General features: G+C 43.3%; 1 protein-coding gene across 2 annotated transcripts; it reads left to right on the top strand.

Annotated features, from left to right (window-relative positions):
- The first annotated feature begins 5,707 nt into the window (after window positions 1–5,707).
- On the top strand, window positions 5,708–19,767 carry LOC311148462 (methyl-CpG-binding domain protein 3-like). 2 transcript variants are annotated; one of them, XM_084185437.1, is made up of 7 exons: window positions 5,708–5,766; window positions 10,778–10,937; window positions 15,693–15,830; window positions 15,959–16,049; window positions 16,252–16,429; window positions 16,575–16,718; window positions 18,246–19,767. In XM_084185437.1, the coding sequence occupies exons 1-6, from the start codon at window positions 5,753–5,755 to the stop codon at window positions 16,711–16,713; spliced, it is 720 nt and encodes a 239-aa protein (XP_084041563.1). In that variant the 5' UTR covers window positions 5,708–5,752; the 3' UTR covers window positions 16,714–16,718; window positions 18,246–19,767. The 2 variants fall into 2 exon arrangements, with proteins under 2 accessions (XP_084041563.1, XP_084041562.1); XM_084185436.1 differs by lacking the exon at window positions 5,708–5,766 and adding an exon at window positions 6,532–6,868.
- Window positions 19,768–19,789: the final 22 nt, after the last annotated feature.

Below are 19,789 nucleotides of genomic sequence, written 5' to 3'. Positions count from 1 at the left end.
ACAAACTTGGCCCGTGTGGTGTATGGGACGATGAAGCCGAGTGGATCATACTGGCTGGCAAGGATTCAATATATGTTGCGCATGGTTGGTTCAACTTTCTCCATTTGACCGTGCTTGTAGCCAAGAGTGTCAGACAGACATTGCTATCGTAATCCAAGTTCCACGCCATCCTGGGTAAACCACAGCTCACTGCTCTGACCTGGACTCTTGAGGTAGGTGTCCGATGACCGCTGGAAGGTTGCTGGCCCACTGGCGTAGGTCAAATCCTCTACCCCCAAGCCATAAGACTCCTGAACATCTAATCAAATGGCTACCCAGACTATTTGCATTGCCCCCCCCCCACCCCTCTTCTATGCTGCTGCTACTCTCTGTTTATTATCTATGCATAGTCACTTTAATAACTCTACCTACATGTACATATTACCCCAATTACCTCGAATAACCGGTGCCCCCGCACATTGACTCGGTACTGGTACCCCCTGTATATAGCCTCGCTAGTGTTATTTTTACTGCTGCTCTTTTATTATTTGTTACTTTATTTCGTATTCTTTTATATTGTATTTTTTTGTATTTTCTTAAAACTGCGTTGTTGGTTAAGGGCTTGTAAGTAAGCATTTCACTGTAAAGTCTACACCTGTTGTATTCGGCACATGTGACAAATACAATTTGATTTTTATTTGATAAGAAGGTGCTTCAGCTTGTCCACCAGTTTCTTGGCTTCATCCGCAGAGAGGATGCTTTCTAGACAGTTGACTGCATAGAAACAGCGTTCTACAGAGAAGTGCACATCTTCTTCAGGCTCACTGTGGTCGAACAGATACTTCTGAAGGGCAAACGTGGCGCAGCAGGGTCTGCATGTTGTCCCAAAGTGGAAGAACCTGCCACTCGTAGACAACGGGGTAATCATCACGGTTTAGGTCTCGCCACACAAACCGGAGAAGAGGCTGGTCTTCGGGTAGCATGCGGCCTTGATGGAACATCCCCTTTATGTCACTGCGGATGGCCACAGAGCGACTGCTACTGGGGGTACCTTCTTGATGTGGTCAGACTCCACCAACTTGTGAACCTCTGCATTGTGCACTGCTGCTTTCTCTGGATCCTTGGACAGACGCTTCTCTGTCCCTCACAGATGAGCCAGTACTGCCTCCTTCAGAGCTTCCAAGGGAGGAAGGTTCTTCTTCCACAAGAGGGGAGTGGTGTACCTTCGAACCCTGTCCACTTCGACCCTGAATGTCTTCACCTCCAGTAGATGCATGGCTTCTACACCTTGTCTGGACAATTTGACGAGCTTCTCACTCCTGTACGGTAGCATATCCAACTGCCAGAGCTTCTCTACATGGCTGAAGAGCTCTGCAGATGGAGAGACGAGGGACGTATGAAGGCATTGTTGTGGAGCAACACTTTGCTGCAGGAACTTTGAAGTTCCTTGAAGGGTCCATCCGAGCTACAGTGAGGGACATTTTTGTACGTTTGCCCACTAACAAAGACATGATCAGTCTATAGATTTATTTGAACAGTGAGAGACAGAATAATAACAAAAAAATCCAGAAAAATCCATGTCAAAAATGTTATAAATTGATTTGCATTTTAATGAGGGAAATAAGTATTTGACCCCTCTGCAAAACATGACTTAGTACTTGGTGGCAAAACCCTTGTTGGGTCAGACGTTTCTTGTAGTTGGCCACCAGGTTTGCACACATCTCAGGAGGGATTTTGTCCCACTCCTCTTTGCAGACAGTGGGCACACGTACAAAATCAGCAGGGGATCAAATACTTTTTTCCCTCACTGTAAGTCTGGATCCAAACGCACTGGCTTTGTCAGGGTTATCAGATGGGGATAGTCTGATCCGATGAGCAGTAGTGGCTGCGACTGATCCAGTGGTTGAAGGGGAAGGCCTACGAGGTGCCAATACGTTTTCTGAAGGGCTTCGACAGGGTAGGTATGCGGAGTCCCAACTCTTCAGCTGTGAAGGCTCTGTGGATGTCGAAGGACCTGTTTGGTTGAGTAACAGAGGCCACAGAGAATGACACACAAGCTTGTGTGGTAACTTAGCTGAGAGGCGGGAGACTTGTGAGCCATACCTCAATTCTGTCTCTCCATTACTCCCTAGCTGATCTGACATGCCAACCAAGACACGCATCCTCAGAGCGAATCTTTGGAATGCCTTGGTGTCACCACTCTTGATGTTTGGGCCATCCATTAACCCTGCAATGCATTGGAGGGCAAGCTGGTGGGGCTGGCCATATAGTTCTGTGAGGGACTCCATGGTGTCACTGTATCACCTGCTGTTGCTGTAGGAGTCTGCAATTAGCAAAGCCTCTTCCAACTTCAGGTGGTCCACCAATATCGGAATCTTGAAAAACTCTGTTGCATCTACAGGCAGCACATTGTCGAGGGCCACCTTCAGCCTTACAAACTCTCATTGGTCTTCATTGATGAAGTTGGGGATGTTAGGAGTTGGTCCACGGTAGGCGCGCTCCCGGCTGGGTGGAGAAGGTGTGCGGTAGCGCACAGGTGAATGCTGACGACAATCAAGTGAGTAGGCTCAGTGAGTAGGCCCGGCAGTGACGGTCAGGCGAGTAATCGCAGCGGCGATGGTCAGGTGGAGCGTTCAGGTCGCGGCAGTGGCGATCAGGTGTGGGCTGACGACGGCGATCAGGTGTAGGCTGACCACAGCGGTTAGGTGAGGGCTGACGTAGGCGATTATGTGAAGTCAGCCCTCTAGGTGGTGCTGTAGGGCTACAAGTCCTGCAATGAGAAGACGACTGGTTTCGCGACGGCGAGGGGTTGAATGAGTAGATGATGAGGATGACTGGTCTGAGAAGGAGAGCCCTCTGATCCCAAGGTTTTCAATGCGCTGCTCTATCTTATCACGCTGCCTTTGTGACTGCAGTTTATCATCTCTGGTTGTCACCAGCTGTGCCCGCTTAGGCTGACTTTGATGACAATCTCTAGTCGAGGTGCACCTGCTATGGGGGGCCGGTGAGTTGGCAACCAATGAAGGTGAGGCTCCGTCCTCACTGTTGCGGATTAGCCTGGGTAGTAACTTGAACTGTTGGGGACGCATTGAAGTGGATGAATTTAGCTCTTCCGATATCTCCAGTATCTCCCGTGTCAACTTCCCAGTTTCCTCTCCTATCAGCTTCAGGCACGTTACGACTGTTCTGGAAGAAGAACGTGTTTCTCTCTCATCTCGTGCAGGAGGGTAGCTGCTGCTGGTCTTGTTGTGAGAGTAATTAATTCCTCTTACAGCGCCCTCTGCTCGTGGTCCCTTGTTGGAGTGGTGTGTTGTTGTGTGTGGTGTCTGCCTTGACTCGTAGCTTACCTCATATTCGACCAGACGATGTGGGGGGCGAGTCTGACGGCGGGGGCGAACCACAACTTGTGGAGGATCTTCTCTGGTGTCTGGCATCCTTGGGCTCTGGCAGTTACTGCATCCGGCTCGAAGGACCGGGTTGTTTATGAATTCGGACCAATAAAAATGGATAAAAAACGAAGGTGCTGGATTTTAGGCCTGTAGCAACCACCACAGGGTGTGGAGGAAGCAGTAGTTCCAGTTCAAAGGTTTAATGAAGATCCACACACACACACACACACACAACACCACTCTATCTGATACTCATTGTGGTTCTGTAAAGAAAAGGGGAAAAGTTAGCACAGTATGGGAAAATATGCCTATTTGCATGACAACAAACTAAGCAGGCTATGTGGACCCAAACACATGCTAGATGCACAAATAAACAGAGCAATGTAGAAATATCTACACATTATAAAACATAATAGGCATGATTGATCTACAAACAAAAATAGGCTAGTACCACAGAGAAATGCTAATAAGCATGCTAAATAGTAATGCATTCCGGATGACAATGCTAATGCTAACGCTAGCGGGAGTACGCGAGCTAGCTAGCTAGCAAGTTTAACACAAATGGTACATTTTTACAACAGACACTATTTAGCTCCAAACAACAAGACATCAGGATTTTGGCACTTACATTTAGCTGCACGCACAATAAAACATCAGAAAAGTAAAGCAATTTTTTCTAAGGAGGTAGAGTAAGCAGGATGGAAAAACCGGTTGGTCATCAGAATGGAAACTACACTCTACCCTCTGTAGCACCTTGAGGTCGGATGCCAAGCAGTTGCCATACAAAGCGGTGATGCAGCCAGTCATGATGCTCTCAATGGTGCAGTTGTAGAACTTTTTGAGAATCTGAGGGTGTTGTCGTGCCCTATACCCACAAATATTTACATACCGCCCCAACAGATCCATGGACGATGCAATCGCCATTGCATTGCACACCGCCCTATCCCACCTGGACAAGAGGAATACTTATGTGAGAATGCTGTTAATCGACTACACCTCAGCTTTAACACCATAGGGGCCTCCAAGCTCATCACTAAGCTCAGGACCTTGGGTCTGAACTCCTCCCTGTGCAACTGGATCCTAGATTTCCTGTCGGGGCGACCCCAGGTGGTGAGGGTAGGCAACAACACCGCAGCCTTGCTGATCCTCAGCACGGGGGACCCCCAGGGGTATGTGCTCAGCCCCCTCCTGTACTCCCTGTTCAACCATGACTGCGTGGCCACGCACGACTCCAACTTAATGATCAAGTTCACTGACGATTCAAGAAAGTGGTAGGCCTGATTACCAACAAAGACGAGACAGCCTACAGGGCAGAGGTTAGAGCCCTGGCGGAGTGGTGCCAGGAAAAATAACCTTGGGCTCAACGTCAACAAAACGAGGGAGCTTATTGTGGTCTACAGGAGACAGAAGAGGGCACATGGCCCCATCCACATCGATAGGGCCGCAGTGGATAGGGTCAAAAGCTTCAAGTTCCTTCGACGTTCACATCATTTAGGTGAAGAAGGCAGAACAGCACCTCTACAACCTCAGGCGGCTGAAGAAATTCGGCATGGCCCCTAAGACCCTCACAAACTTCTACAGATGCAACACTGAGAGCATTCTGTCAGGCTGCATCACCGCCTGGTATGGTAACTGCTCCGCCTTCAACTGCATGGCTCTCCAGAGGGTGGTGCGGACAGCCCAACAAATCAGCGGGACCACACTGCCGGATGCACATTAGATCACACAAAACACACACACAAACTATCTCACACACACTCACAGCCAACGCTGCTGTCCCATGTTGTTCCATGTTATAGAAACATTAAACTACTCACTTCCTGTTTCACACAAATACAAATACTGTATACAAATACTTTATCACCTACATAGCTTATTCTAATACTACTGTAGATTGTATTTTAGTTACACTGTTTATACACCGCATATGTATTTATATACTGGATTCTTGACATAGCTCACTCTATTATACTGCTGTACATATCATTCTTAGTTTATCTTGTAAATTCCTCCGGTGTACATATGAATATATTGCATTTTGACACTGCTACAGTGCTATTTGAGTTGTTCATTAGCTTCGTACCGCCATTCTTGATTTCTTGCCTTTTTTATTTTGTATTATTGTTTGACATTTGACTGCATTGTTAGGAGCTGGTAACATAAACATTTCGCTGCACCGCTATAACACCTGCTAAATTGTGTACGCGACCAATAAACTTTGATTTAATTTGATTTTTATTACCAGTCAGGTTTAATCTGGGAGCGATTCTGTTTTTGCGCGGATGTCTTTAATTTCTATAATCGAAGGGGGAGGGGAATGAAAGAGGAGAAGGTAGAAGGGATTTAACACAGACTGAAAGAGAGAAACCGAGATAGTATGCGAGATGGACAAAAACGAGTAAGTACCCAACAAAGAAGAAGAATACCGAGCTATATTGCTGCTTTTCCTGTCTTTGACATAGAATGTGTTATGTTAGCAAAGAATTGTTGCAAAATAAAAAATTAATCATCGAGGGGTTTAGGTTCTCGTGTGGGAGGCGTTTCGGTGGTCTCGAGTGTCTGCAAACCATAACTAGGCAGTGTTGTGGGATTCCAAATTTAGTTACACACTGTTCTTATTGGTGTTGCAGTTTTTACGTTTTCTGAAAGCGATGCATTTATTCAAAATAAGACGAGTAATTCGTTATTATTCGTTAGTACCGGTTATGCTCCATCAAATGCAGTGATAGGTAGGCCTATATGCGATATCTAATAGATCATTGTTTTATACCTAATATTTTCAGACAACTCCTATAATTAATGTAGGCCTAGCTAGCCCAATCAAAACTCAATTAAAGTATTGTATTGCCTAGGCCTACTTTGTCCAATGACTGAATGACAAGTGAGCATTGTCGTGATGTAAACGACTCCCAATGCATTCTTGAATTTCACCTATAGTCAGTGACATTAATTTTTGACTAAATAATCTACATGGTTGACGTTGTGAAATCATATTATGGTCATCTATAGCTATTTTGGGGATATATAATGCACAACTTTTGGAGCGAAATGGTGTGACTTGCGGTAGCCTACCGCGCGCGACAAATCAATTATTTATGTTATCGGATCAGGATGCAATAATGTGTTGCCTACTGTCCAATGTATTGCGGATGTAGCCCTCATTGGCAGGCAGTGATGTGGCTGAGTTACGGCGGAGCGATATTATTTCTGTAAGACAAAGAGATGCGTTAAATCGGGAGAGAGAGAGCCATGAATAGTGTGTGAGCCGAGACGTATGTCACATAGTAGGCCTAATGGACTTCTTTGTATAAAACACGAAATTTAACCCCAAATATAATAACGTTAGGATCAATCACTGAACACTTCAACGGAATTAAAGTCTGGGAGAACATGGAGAAGAAACGGTGGGAGTGCTCGGCTCTCCCCAAGGGCTGGCAAATTGAAGAAGTGACCAGAAAGTCGGGTTTGTCTGCGGGGAAAAGCGATGTCTATTATTATAGGTACTGAGCGGGCAGTATTTCAAGAGGGTTAGGGCTGAATGGGTTTACTTGAGGGAGGAGGAGGAGGAGGGGGTGGGTGACCAGGAGACAGAAAGTTGGGGAGGGGTGTAGCCGATGTTAGGCTACTCTTTATAAATTGTTGGATATGGAGCTTGTAAACCAATGTTTAGCCTATGTAGGCCTAACAGCCTGTCAATCAGCTAGGGAGCAGGCCTAATGCAACAATGTTAGGTTATCTGAATGATCGCATCCCAAATAGCCTAGCCTGAATCCAGATCCATGCTATAACCTATATATAGCCTAGTCTTATCCTTTTATATGACCGGAGCAACAATCAAGAAACTACAAGCTGTCCTTTTTTTAGCCGAGGTAAGGAAGAAGAAGAAGAGGAGGAGGAGAGGCGAGAAAGGGGGGAGGCGGGTCGGTTGTATAGTTTGTGGTAGGCTACCATATACCGAATTTTCATTCTGTGGTGTGATGCACGCACGCACGCAACTTGCAATTGTTGTCAATTTTTTTTTACATTAATTATCAGCAAGCACGGACGTTTCCATAGTTTGGTACTCATTCATAGTTTTCCATTTTTAGAAAATCATCATGCATCAAAATAAACTGCATCAATATGCCTACTTATTTGAAATAGAAATGCTGCCCCAGTATCTGTGCGTTAAGGCGTCAGCATACTTCAGATCGGCTGGCGGCTAGCCGAACCGAACGAGTTTGCTCGCATACTCCCTTAAAAGACCTTCGCTTGAAAAACTAGAAAAAGCGTCAATAGTACTGTTTGTCCATTTTGCGACGCCGTAGCCACTATACACTTCAAAATAGTCCTAATTAATCTAAGGTAACTCAAAAAATCGGTCATTAATTTTATCTTCGTCGCGCAATTTTGATGTTTGGTTCAGTATTCTTCAGTGAAAAACTGCATGAAACGAGTGGTCTCTTGTTCAATGACAACAAAGACTTTATTGAAGAATCCCTACTGTTGACCAATCACTGATGAAGGGTTGTAGACTTCAGCTCTGAACTTCGGTTTACCTCCAGAAAAATGGCCAAACAGCGGAAAAACCCGTCAGCAAAGTCCAAAACGAACAAAAACGTCACAAAATGTCGTCATAATATATGCACGACCTCTACCGAACTGTTTTGGCTGGGAAGCATGCAGATGCATTTAGAGATGCCTTTAAAGATGTTGATGATGAGTATTACATCGTGGCGTGTTTCATTAAGCCATATGTCATCTTCACGGAGTCTTGCCCTTTTACTGAACAGACAAGTTTAGCAAATTTGTGATAATGCGGAGCTGGTGTTTGGAGGATATATTGGCACGATGTTCGTCTCGGGCAGGCAAACCGTGCCAATATATCATCCGAACACCGGCTTCTGGGGCATTATCACTTTTATACAACGGGTTGCCAACATATTCAAATAATAATTGACATATTTTAATTAATAACTTTTTTTTTTTTTTTTCTCTCGGTTCAGTTGCCAGAGTCATTAAGTCTTTATTTTCTAAATCTATGGATGCGACCCAGTCGTTCGTTCTAAATGTTCCATTGCAATGATGGCTGGCTATGTTCTTATCCCTTGCTTGCAAGCTAGCCAACTTTGGCTAACAGTCACGTCAAACAGTGCAGCCAGAATAACAGGAAAGTAGCTTCATTTGCGTTTAAACTGTATTCTAATGATTTTTTGGGGGATACATCCATAACAATAAGCTAATGATGTGCGGTTTCGCCTGGCATAGAACATTTGCTCTCTCGCCAGGCCACTGTTCAGAAGAGATGGCCAACGCAATCACTTCAAACTGAACCTGGAATGACAGCAAACTAGCTGCATTTCGTGTTCTTCTATTTAGATTTTAGTCATTTAGCAGACGCTCATATCCAGAGCGATTTTCAGGAGCAATTAGGGTTAAGTGCCTTGCTCAAGGGCGCATCGACAGACTTTTCACCTAGTCGGCTCGGGGATTAGAACCAGCGACCTTTCGCTTACTGGCACAACGCTCTTAACCACTAAGCTACCTTCACTAAGCTACCTGCCGCCCCTATTTCTATTGTCATGATGCTGATTCATGATTTCGACTGGCTGAGAAAAGCTGCCAGCCCGTCTGTCTCCTCCCGACACGTTCATTACCATCGGACAGCTGGAGATCGAATTGTAAGATTGAAACAATGTAGCAAATGTCGGAGAGATAGACTGCATGGTTATTACAAATCTACGCTGTTGAAAACCAAATGCTAGTCTAAAAGAAATGGAAGATAATATCTAGATGCTTTTTACAGTGTAGATCTAGTATATAAATTGCCTGGCTGAGCTGATGAGACAGTGGATTGCGGAGTCAGATGGAACAGAGTAAATAGGCATTTTAATGTAATAGATTTAGTTGGTGGTAACTTCTGGAATAGGCACCGGCTGGAATGATCGCATTTATTTAGGGAGATTGCAAAATATGACATTTTCATTCAAGACAAGATAAATATATTGTTTCAGGTGATAATAAAACATGTTTTGTTTAGTTACGTTTTCCTCAACTTGTTTATCTAACTTTATAGCAAGTCAAAGTAGCTTGCACTGCAGAGCAGCTAGCTAGCTAAAAGCTAGGCTTGGTTGAAGATACCGTTGTAGCTAGCGACCTCCACCTAATAATTATAATAAAAAACAAAAGTCATTAGCGTTACAATAAACTTCAACTGGAGGCAACAGTCATATAATATAATTGGCTGAACAGCAAATGTGTATTATTTAACATTACTATTAAAATACTACTAACTTGTAAACAATTACCCATTCCTATAAATTGCACGCTATCCCATCACCAGATATTTTCATCTTCTGTGGTTTGGTAACTTCCTGTTCTTTGACAGACTCTGTCTGGACTGTTCTTATTATAGCTCAGTGGGCTGGATTGAAGATTATGCAAAATGTGAAAAATATGAAAGTATGCGGCAGCCTTCAACCGCAAGGGGGTGTTGAGTTTTCACTCCGTTGTGGATGTCCCCATTGAAATGCATGACATGTGGCGCAACGTAACGGCGTGCTTATGGGTAATGTGAACGAGGCATACCGCTCAGGAAGCTCTGATTCAAACTCCCATTACACAGCTCTGCAAGCGTTATGTCAAAATAAGTTTGTTACTCACCAAATATGGGGTTTCACAGAGCAACTATCTCCATTTACTCACGTTACGGCCGCTATGTACTTCCAAAAAAGGTCTGCCCCATAGAAATTGATACTCTTTGCTATAATAACCAGTTATATTGCTAATTTACCAAGGCCTTTGTCCACAGATTTAAGATTCAGATTAAATGAGGCCTGCCGTTCTGTCCACTTTGTCTAGGACCAGTGAACATTAACTCTGAAACAATATTTCCAATTGAACTTTAGGAAATGTTGCAAAATGTAATGCACTTGATCACCCCTACCACTCCTTATAGAACATATCAGTTAAGCCATCTTAAACTCTAAGGCCTATAATTTTAATGGCGAATTGGTTATACATTTGGGAATATGCTACAATACATGAAAACATATTCTACTGCTTAAATAGTTTATTACAATTAGCTACACACATTAAATTGGTCTTAAAAATATGTATTTTATTGTTAAATAAGTGAATGAAATGCTAATGCGAAGACTCATTGTTCACACTCTGATTCCATACCATTATACATGAATAATCTGATATCTGAATAGTTCATGCATCTGTAGTCTCCTTTGTGGTGTTGGCTCTTGCATGGTCTTGTTTTACATTTTCTCATGTCTACAGTTTTTCTGCAGCATAAAATGTGTTTGTTGCAGATTTTTAGTTGCTTTCCTGATTTATCTCGCTGCTTTTCTCCTCTTGCTATCCCCTGGTCAGTTGTCCATATCCTCACACTGTGGTCTGTTGTCCTTTACCTCTTCTAGTCCAACCGGGAAGAAGTTTCGGAGCAAGCCTCAGCTGGCTCGTTACCTTGGCAACCAGATGGACCTTAGCTCCTTCGACTTCCGCACAGGGAAGATGCTCATGAGTAAACTGAACAAGAACAGGCAGAGACTGCGCTATGACAACAACAATCAGACCAAGGTGAGAGGGTTGTCTTCTGAAATAATATTTCTAGACACGTAGGACACACTCTTCTAAACGACTGCACCCTTATTTGTTGTCAAACCAGCAGTTAGAAAGAAGAATGCTGAAAAATGTGTTACAAGGCTTTTCCCCAGGCGCTAAGGATAACTGACATACACTACCAGTCAAAATTTTGGACACCTACTCATTCAAGGGTTTTTCTTTATTTTTACTATTTTTTACATTGTAGAATAATAGTGAAGACATCAAAACTATGAAATAACACATATGGAATCATTTAGTTACCAAAAAAGTGTTTATCAAAATATATTTCATATTTGCGATTCTTCAAATAGCCACCCTTTGCCTTGATGACAGCTTTGCAAACTCTTGGCATTCTTTCATCCAACTTCATGAGGTAGTCACCTGGAATGCATTTCAATTAACAGGTGTGCCTTCTTAAAAGTTGATTAGTGGAATTTCTTTCCTTCTTAATGCATTTGAGCCAATCAGTTGTGTTGTGACAAGGTATACAGAAGATAGCCCTATTTGGTAAAAGACCAAGTCCATATTATGGCAAGAACAGCTCAAATAAGCAAAGAGAAACAACAGTCCATCATTACTTTAAGACATGAAGGTCAGTCAATACGGAAAATGTCAAGAACTTTGAAAGTTTCTTAAAGTGCAGTCGCAAAAACCATCAAGCGCTATGATGAAACTGGCTCTCATGAGGACCGCCACAGGGATGGAAGACCCAGAATTACCTCTGCTGCAGAGGATAAGTTCATTAGAGTTACCAGCCTCAGAAATTGCAGCCCAAATAAATGCTTCACAGAGTTCAAGTAACAGACACATCTCAACATCAACTGTTCAGAGGTGACTGTGTGAATCAGGCATTCATGGTCAAATTGCTGTAAAGAAACCACTACTATCAAATCAAGTCTAATTTTATCTGTCACATGCGCCAAATACAACAGGTGTAGGTAGACCTTACATTGAAATGCTTACTTACAAGCCCTTAACCAACAATGCAGTTTTAAGAAAGAATACCTAAAAGATAAAAAATACTATAAATAAAAGTAACAAATAATTAAAGAGCAGCAGTAAAATAACAATAGCGGGGCTATATACAGGGGGTACCTGTACCGAGTCAATGTGCGGGGGCACCGGTTAGTCGAGGGAATTGAGGTAATATGTACAGTTGAAGTCGGAAGTTTACATACACTTAGGTTGGAGTCATTAAAACTCGTTTTTCAACCACTCCACACATTTCTTGTTAACAAATGATAGTTTTGGCAAGTCGGTTAGGACATCTACTTTGTGCATGACACAAGTCATTTTTCCAACAATTGTTTACAGACAGATTATTTCACTTATAATTCACTGTATCACAATTCCAGTGGGTCAGAAGTTTACATACACTAAGTTGACTGTGACTTTAAACAACTTGGAAAATTCCAGAAAATGATGTCATGGCTTTAGAAGCTTCTGATAGGCTAATTGACATCATTTAAGTCAATTGGAGGTGTACCTGTGGATGTATTTCAAGGCCTACCTTCAAACTCAGTGCCGCTTTGCTTGACATCATGGGAAAATCAAAAGAAATCAGCCAAGACCTCAGGAAAAAAATTCTAGACCTCCACAAGTCTGGTTCATCCTTGGGAGCAATTTCCAAACGCCTGAAGGTACCACGTTCATCTGTACAAACAATAGTATGCAAGTATAAACAGCCGTCATACCGCTCAGGAAGGAGACACGTTCTGTCTCCTAGAGATGAACGTACTTTGGTGCAAAAAGTGCAAATCAATCCCAGAACAACAGCAAAGGACCTTGTGAAGATGCTGGAGGAAACAGGTACAAAAGTATCTATATCCACAGTAAAACAAGTCCTATATCGACATAACCTGAAAGGCCGCTCAGCAAGGAAGAAGCCTAAAACTGCTCCAAAACTGCCATAAAAAAGCCAGAATACGGTTTGGAACTGCACACGGGGACAAAGATCATACTTTTTGGAGAAATGTCCTCTGGTCTGATGAAACAAAAATATAACTGTTTGGCCATAATGACCATCGTTATGTTTGGAGGAAAAAGGGGGTAGCTTGCAAGCCGAAGAACACCATCCCAACCGTGAAGCACAGGAGTGGCAGCATCATGCTGTGGGGGTGCTTTGCTGCAGGAGGGACTGGTGCACTTCACAAAGTAGATGGCATCATGAGGATGGAAAATTATATGGATATATTGAAGCAACATCTCAAGACATCAGTCAGGAAGTTAAAGCTTGGTCGCAAATGGGTCTTCCAAATGGACAATGACCCCAAGCATACTTCCAAAGTTGTGGCAAAATGGCTTAAGGACAACAATGTCAAGGTATTGGAGTGGCCATCACAAAGCCCTGACCTCAATCCTATAGAACATTTGTGGGCAGAACTTTTAAAGCGTGTGCGAGAAAGGAGGCCTACAAACCTGACTCAGTTACACCAGCTCTGTCAGGGGGAATGTGCCAAAATTCACCCAACTTATTGTGGGAAGCTTGTGGAAGGCTACCCAAAATGTTTGACCCAAGTTAAACAATTTAAAGGCATTGCTATCAAATACAAATTGAGTGAATGTACACTTCTGACCCACTGGGAATGTGATGAAAGAAATAAAAGCTTAAATAAATCATTCTCTCTACTATTATTCTGACATTTCACATTCTTAAAATAAAGTGGTGATCCTAACTGACCTAAAACAGGGAATTTTTACTAGGATTAAATGTCAGGAATTGTGAAAAACTGAGTTTAAATGTATTTGGCTAAGGTGTATGTAAACTTCCGACTTCAACTGTACATGTAGGTAGAGTTATTAAAGTGACTATGCATAGATAATAAACAGAGAGTAGCAGCAGCGTAAAAGAGGGGAGGGCAATGTAAAAAGTCTGCGTAGCCATTTGATTAGATGTTCAGCAGTCTTATGGCTTGGGGGTGGAAGCTGTTTAGAAGCTTGGCACTCCGGTACCGCTTGCCGTGCGGTAGCAGAGAGAACAGTCTATGACTAGGGTGGCTGGAGTCTTTGACAATTTTTAGGGCCTTCCTCCTGGATGGCAGGAAGCTTGGCCCCAGGGATGTATTGGGCCGTACGCACTACCCTCTGTAGTGCCTTGCGGTCGGAGGCCGAGCAGTTGCCATATCAGGCAGTGATGCAACCAGTCAGGATGCTCTCTGGTGCAGCTGTATAAACTTTTTTAGGATCTGAGGACCCATGCCAAATCTTTTCAGTCTCCTTAGGGGGATAGGTTTTGTCGTGCCCTCTTCACGACTGTCTTGGTGTGCTTGGACCATGTTAGTTTGTTGGTGATGTGGACACCAAGGAACTTGAAGCTCTCAACCTGCTCCACTACAGCCCTGTCGATAAGAATAGGGGCGTGCTCGGTCCTCTTCTTTTTCCTGTAGTCCACAATCATCTCCTTTGTCTTGATCACGTTGAGGGAGAGGTTGTTGTCCTGGCACCACACAGCCAGGTCTCTGACCTCCTCCCTATAGGCTGTCTCGTCGTTGTCGGTGATCAGGCCTACCACTGTTGTGTCATCGGCAATCTTAATGATGGTGTTGGAGTTGTGCCTGGCCATGCAGTCATGAGTGAACAGGGAGTACAGGAGGGGACTGAGCACGCACCCCTGAGGGGCCCCCGTGTTGAGGATCAGTTGGCGGATGTGTTGTTACCTACACTTACCACCTGGGGGTGGCCCGTCAGGAAGTCCAGGATCCAGTTGCAGAGAGAGGTGTTTAGTCCCAGGGTCCTTAGCTTAGTGATGAGACACCAATAAGGGGAGGTGTTTAATCCCAGAGACACCAATAAAGGGAGGTATTTAGTCCCAGGGTCTTTAGCTTACTAAAAGACACCAATAAGAAGAAGCGACCTGCTTGGGCCAAGAAACACGAGCAATGGACATTAGACCGGTGGAAATTTGTCCTTTGGTCTGGAGTCCAAATTGGAGATTGTTGGTTTCAACCACCGTGTCTTTGTGAGACGCGGTGTGGGTGAACGGATGATCTCTACATGTGTATTTCCCACTGTAAAGCATGGAGGAGGAGGTGTTATGGTGTGGGGGTGCTTTGCTGGTAACACTGTCTGTGATTTATTTAGAATTCAAGGCACACTTAACCAGCATGGCTACCACAGCATTCTGCAGCGATATGCCATCCCATCTGGTTTGGGCTTAGTGGAACTATTATTTGTTTTTCAATAGGACAATGATTCAACACACCTCCAGACTGTGTAAGGGCTATTTTACCAACAAGGAGAGTGATGGAGTGCTGCATCAGATGACCTGGCCTCCACAATCCCCCGACCTCAACCCAACTTAGATGGTTTGGGATGAGTCGGACCACAGAGTAAAGGAAAAGCAGCCAACAAATGCTCAGCATATGTGGGAACTCCTTCAAGACTGTTGGAAAAGCATTCCAGGTGAAGCTGGTTGAGAGAATGCCAAGAGTGTGCAAAGCTGTCATCAAGGCAAAGGGTGGCTATTTGAAGAATCTCAAATATAAAATAGATTTGGGTCTGTTTAACAGTTTTTTGGTTACTACATGATTCCTAATGTGTTATTTCATAATTTTGTTATTCTACAATGTAAAAAATAGTAAAAATAAAGACAAAACCTGGAATGAGTAGGTGTGTCCAAACTTTTGACTGGTACTATATATCTAGTACTTTCTAGTATTTGAGGAACATCTCTGTGGCTACATAGTGTTGGTTGTCACTGTCAGCTGTTTCTTTGTGCGTGTCTTCCAGGGCAAGCCAGACCTGAACACATCACTCCCCGTCAGACAGACTGCTTCCATCTTTAAGCAGCCTGTCACCAAGGTTACTAACCACCCCAGCAACAAAGTCAAGACAGATCCACAGAAAGCCGTGGACCAGCCGAGACAGGTAAACACAGCCATTAGCCTGTATGGTGTAAACTGCAGTTACATTGGGTTATATGCTTTTATTCCTGAAGGTTATTTTGACTAATGAGAGACCAAATCTAAATTCATTTGTATTTGTTTTGTCCACAGCTTTTCTGGGAGAAGAAGCTCGGTGGTCTCAATGCGTTTGACATCGCAGAGGAGCTAGTGAAGACAATGGACCTGCCTAAAGGTCTGCAAGGTAAGAGAAAGAGCCATGTTCACTGCGTGTACAACACATTAGGAACTGACCATGTGAATCTAGGTGAAAGCTATTGTGCAACACAATATTAGGAAGGTGTATATTTGTGTATATTTCCCATTTCCCACACAGTGTATATTTCCCATTTGATTTTTGAATGTCTTCTCACTTCTGTGATTGTGACCACCTGTCTGTCATATAGGAGTTGGACCTGGATGTACAGACAAGACTCTACTGTCAGCGATAGCCAGCGCCCTGCACACCAGTGCAGCCCCCATCACCGGTCAGCTGTCTGCAGCCGTGGAGAAGAACCCAGGGGTGTGGCTCAACACGACCCAGCCCCTCTGCAAGGCCTTCATAGTCACTGACGAGGACATCAGGTACATACAGGAGAGGACATGCTATGAAGAATTGAATCTGAGTAATTAAGAGCTGATAACTTTGTTTTCCCATGCTGTTTAGCTCAATTTCAGTCCATATCTTTAATAGTTGTATTTGTATGTTATCTCATCATGGTGAGTGTAGGAAGCAGGAGGAGCTGGTGTACAGTGTGAGGAAGAAGCTGGAGGAGGCTCTAATGGCGGACATGTTGGCTCATGTGCAGGAAGCAGCCAGCGAGGGCGACTCACTCGATGAAGGCAATGACGACATGGAGACTGTATAGCAGAGGTAGGCTACTGTACAGAGAGACTGTAGCAGAGGTAGGCTACTGTACAGAGACTATAGCAGAGGTAGGCTACTGTACAGAGAGACTGTATTGCAGAGGTAGGCTACTGTACAGAGAGACTGTATAGCAGAGGTAGGCTACTGTACAGAGAGACTGTATAGCAAAGGTAGGCTACTGTACAGAGAGACTGTATAGCAGAGGTAGGCTACTGTACAGAGAGACTGTATAGCAGAGGTAGGCTACTGTTCAGAGAAACTGTAGCAGAGGTAGGCTACTGTACAGAGAGACTGTATAGCAGAGGTGGGCTACTGTACAGAGAGACTGTATAGCAGAGGTAGGCTACTGTACAGAGAGACTGTATAGCAGAGGTAGGCTACTGTACAGAGAGACTGTATAGCAGAGGTAGGCTACTGTACAGAGAGACTGTATTGCAGAGGTAGGCTACTGTACAGAGAGACTGTATAGCAGAGGTAGGCTACTGTACAGAGAGACTGTATAGCAGAGGTAGGCTACTGTACAGAGAGACTGTATAGCAGAGGTAGGCTACTGTACAGAGAGACTGTATAGCAGAGGTAGGCTACTGTTCAGAGAAACTGTAGCAGAGGTAGGCTACTGTACAGAGAGACTGTATAGCAGAGGTAGGCCACAGTGTCAGTGTTGTTGAAACATGGGAGAGACCTTGCACACTGTTGAAAAAGAAGAATAAATCCAAGACTGAGGCTTAAATGCAAAAATATTGATGTTTGACACTGATGATGGCTTGATGCCGAAACATTTGTGCTCTGTTTTTCACCTTTTAATTTATGCACAATGAACATTTGGGCATCATGATGTCCCAATAAAACATCTCTATTTTTACATTTAAGCCTCAGTTTTGGATATATTCCTTTTTCTTATTTTTACCTTTTATTTTGACAGGGAGTCAATGCTGAGACCAAGGTCTCTTTTCCAAATGATCTCTGTTTACCACAACAATATACATGAAAATACAATCAAGATCCTATTTTTCGAGAGTGTCGGGGTCTCCATCTCTTCCAGTATTCTCATTTTGATAACTACGCTCCTGGAACAGACACTATTTGGTTTAAAGGACCTTTAAAGTGCGCAGACGGCCGGCCTCCTGTTGTTCAAAGTACATACGCTGCTGCTGTTTATTATCTATCCTGATGCCTAGTCACTTTACCCATACCTATATGTAGAGATCTACTGAAATTACCCCATACCCCTACACATCGTATTTATTCCTCATGTTATTATTTTTCCACTTTTCTCTCTGCATTGTTGGGAAGGGCCCGGAAGTAAACATTTCAATATAGGTCTACACCTGTACACAATTGTATTTTATTTGTAAAATGGTTGTTCAGGCTTGTACAGCATTTATGGGCTCCCCCCAGTTTCTCAATAGATTAAATTCAGAGCTGCAAATCATGCCACCCAAGGGATGTGATATGACACATTTTATAATTTGATTTACAATCTGTATTTGTTAAGCTATTTCAACAAACCTCTATCTTTATCCTCTGTTCCAGGGTGATGGGGTGTTATAGAGTAGTCTGGATGGGTTTTCAACTCCTTCTCACAGGACAATGAAACCCGGAACCCTGTACCAATCCAACCAAAAGAACTGCCCACTTTCTACCCATCCCCTTCCACGTGCTACCCCTCTGAAGCTGTGCCTACCTACTGCCCAGCCCGCCCACTGTTTGGGCTCTTCTGGCACCAGCACTAGGAAAGGACTTGGACTGAGCAATTCTGAATCAAATTGGTTATTAGCGAAATTAGCTTTCTTTTGAAAAAGAGAGCATCAAATAACATTTTGGCGGTGCAGAGTGAAAGAGATCGGTTACATACAGTATGATGATGAATTCAGTGTTCAATTCTTTTTTTACAATACATTTTATGGATTTGCTGAATGTGAGTTATATATTGTCATTGTCAACCCCCCCCCCCCCCCAAAAAAAAAACCAACATGTTTTAAATGAATTTGGGTATTTTGAATTAGAAGTGAATTCTGTTTTTTCCATGGGTTTTTCTTTCTGGGTTTCTAATGCACTCCATCGGGATAGATGGACCATATTATAAAGGTACTTTGGGTAATTTTATAGGGCTATGTGAGAGTGGCTTTGGTGAGAGGGAACAAGATACGTGCCTAAATGATGATGATATGGCGGCAGGTAGCCTAGGGGTTAAGGGCGTTGGGCCAGTAACCGAAAGGTCGCTGGTTTGAATTCCTGAGCCGGGCAAGGCACTTAACCCTAATTGCTCTTGTAAGTAGAGCGTCTGCTAAATGACTAAAATGTAAATGATGCACTCTAAATTCTAAAGCGTGCGTTAGTCACAGGAGAAAGTATAAGTGAAAAATGATTGAATCATGTTCTCAAGGAAATATCCTTATTGTTGTAATGTAGTCCATACAAACCCCTTACTCAGTACTGACCAAAGAGGGGCCATGTGATTTTTGGAAAGTCTTACAGTATCTACTGTAGTTCTCTGCGTTTGTGTTATTGAATTATATCTACCTTCTCAATAGCTAGTGATGTTTCCACATAACACTGAGTTATGAGTCAAGTCATACTGTACATAGTTATAATGGGTACAACAGTTATGTAGAAGTGACATGGACCCTCTGCTATGTGGTGTGGATTTGATTACTTTTAACACTCACTGTCAAATAGGTGCTCACTGAAGTTGTTGGTTTAACTTTGGTGTTTCTAGCCAATGCATGTTTTTCCCATGGCCATGACTTCAGTCAACATGTCTTTAAAATGTTTCCAATAATGTGTCAATGCCACCACAACACATGCTGCCTCCCTGTTTTCTTGTTCACTGGGTGCCAGACAGAGTAAGCTAAGAAGATTTTGTTTGAATAAAGGTGAAGATTCTCAGTGTTGAGAAAATGAATTGAGCTTTGAACATTTACCCAAATTTCTCAAAGTTTGATGTATGTATGAAATGTCAAGCTCAATGAGATCCCTATCCCACATCAGCAGGCTGACTGCTGAACGGAATTGGATTGTGTTACTGAATTAAATGTGTCTGTATGTCAACAGTAGTACAGTTTCTTTGTCCGTTT

This window comes from Coregonus lavaretus (genome assembly GCF_964263955.1).
Source record: "Coregonus lavaretus genome assembly, chromosome: 21".
Taxonomy (NCBI): Eukaryota; Metazoa; Chordata; class Actinopteri; order Salmoniformes; family Salmonidae; genus Coregonus; species Coregonus lavaretus.
Note: the sequence above shows the minus strand (reverse complement) of the source record. Positions and strands in the feature narration are given on the sequence as shown.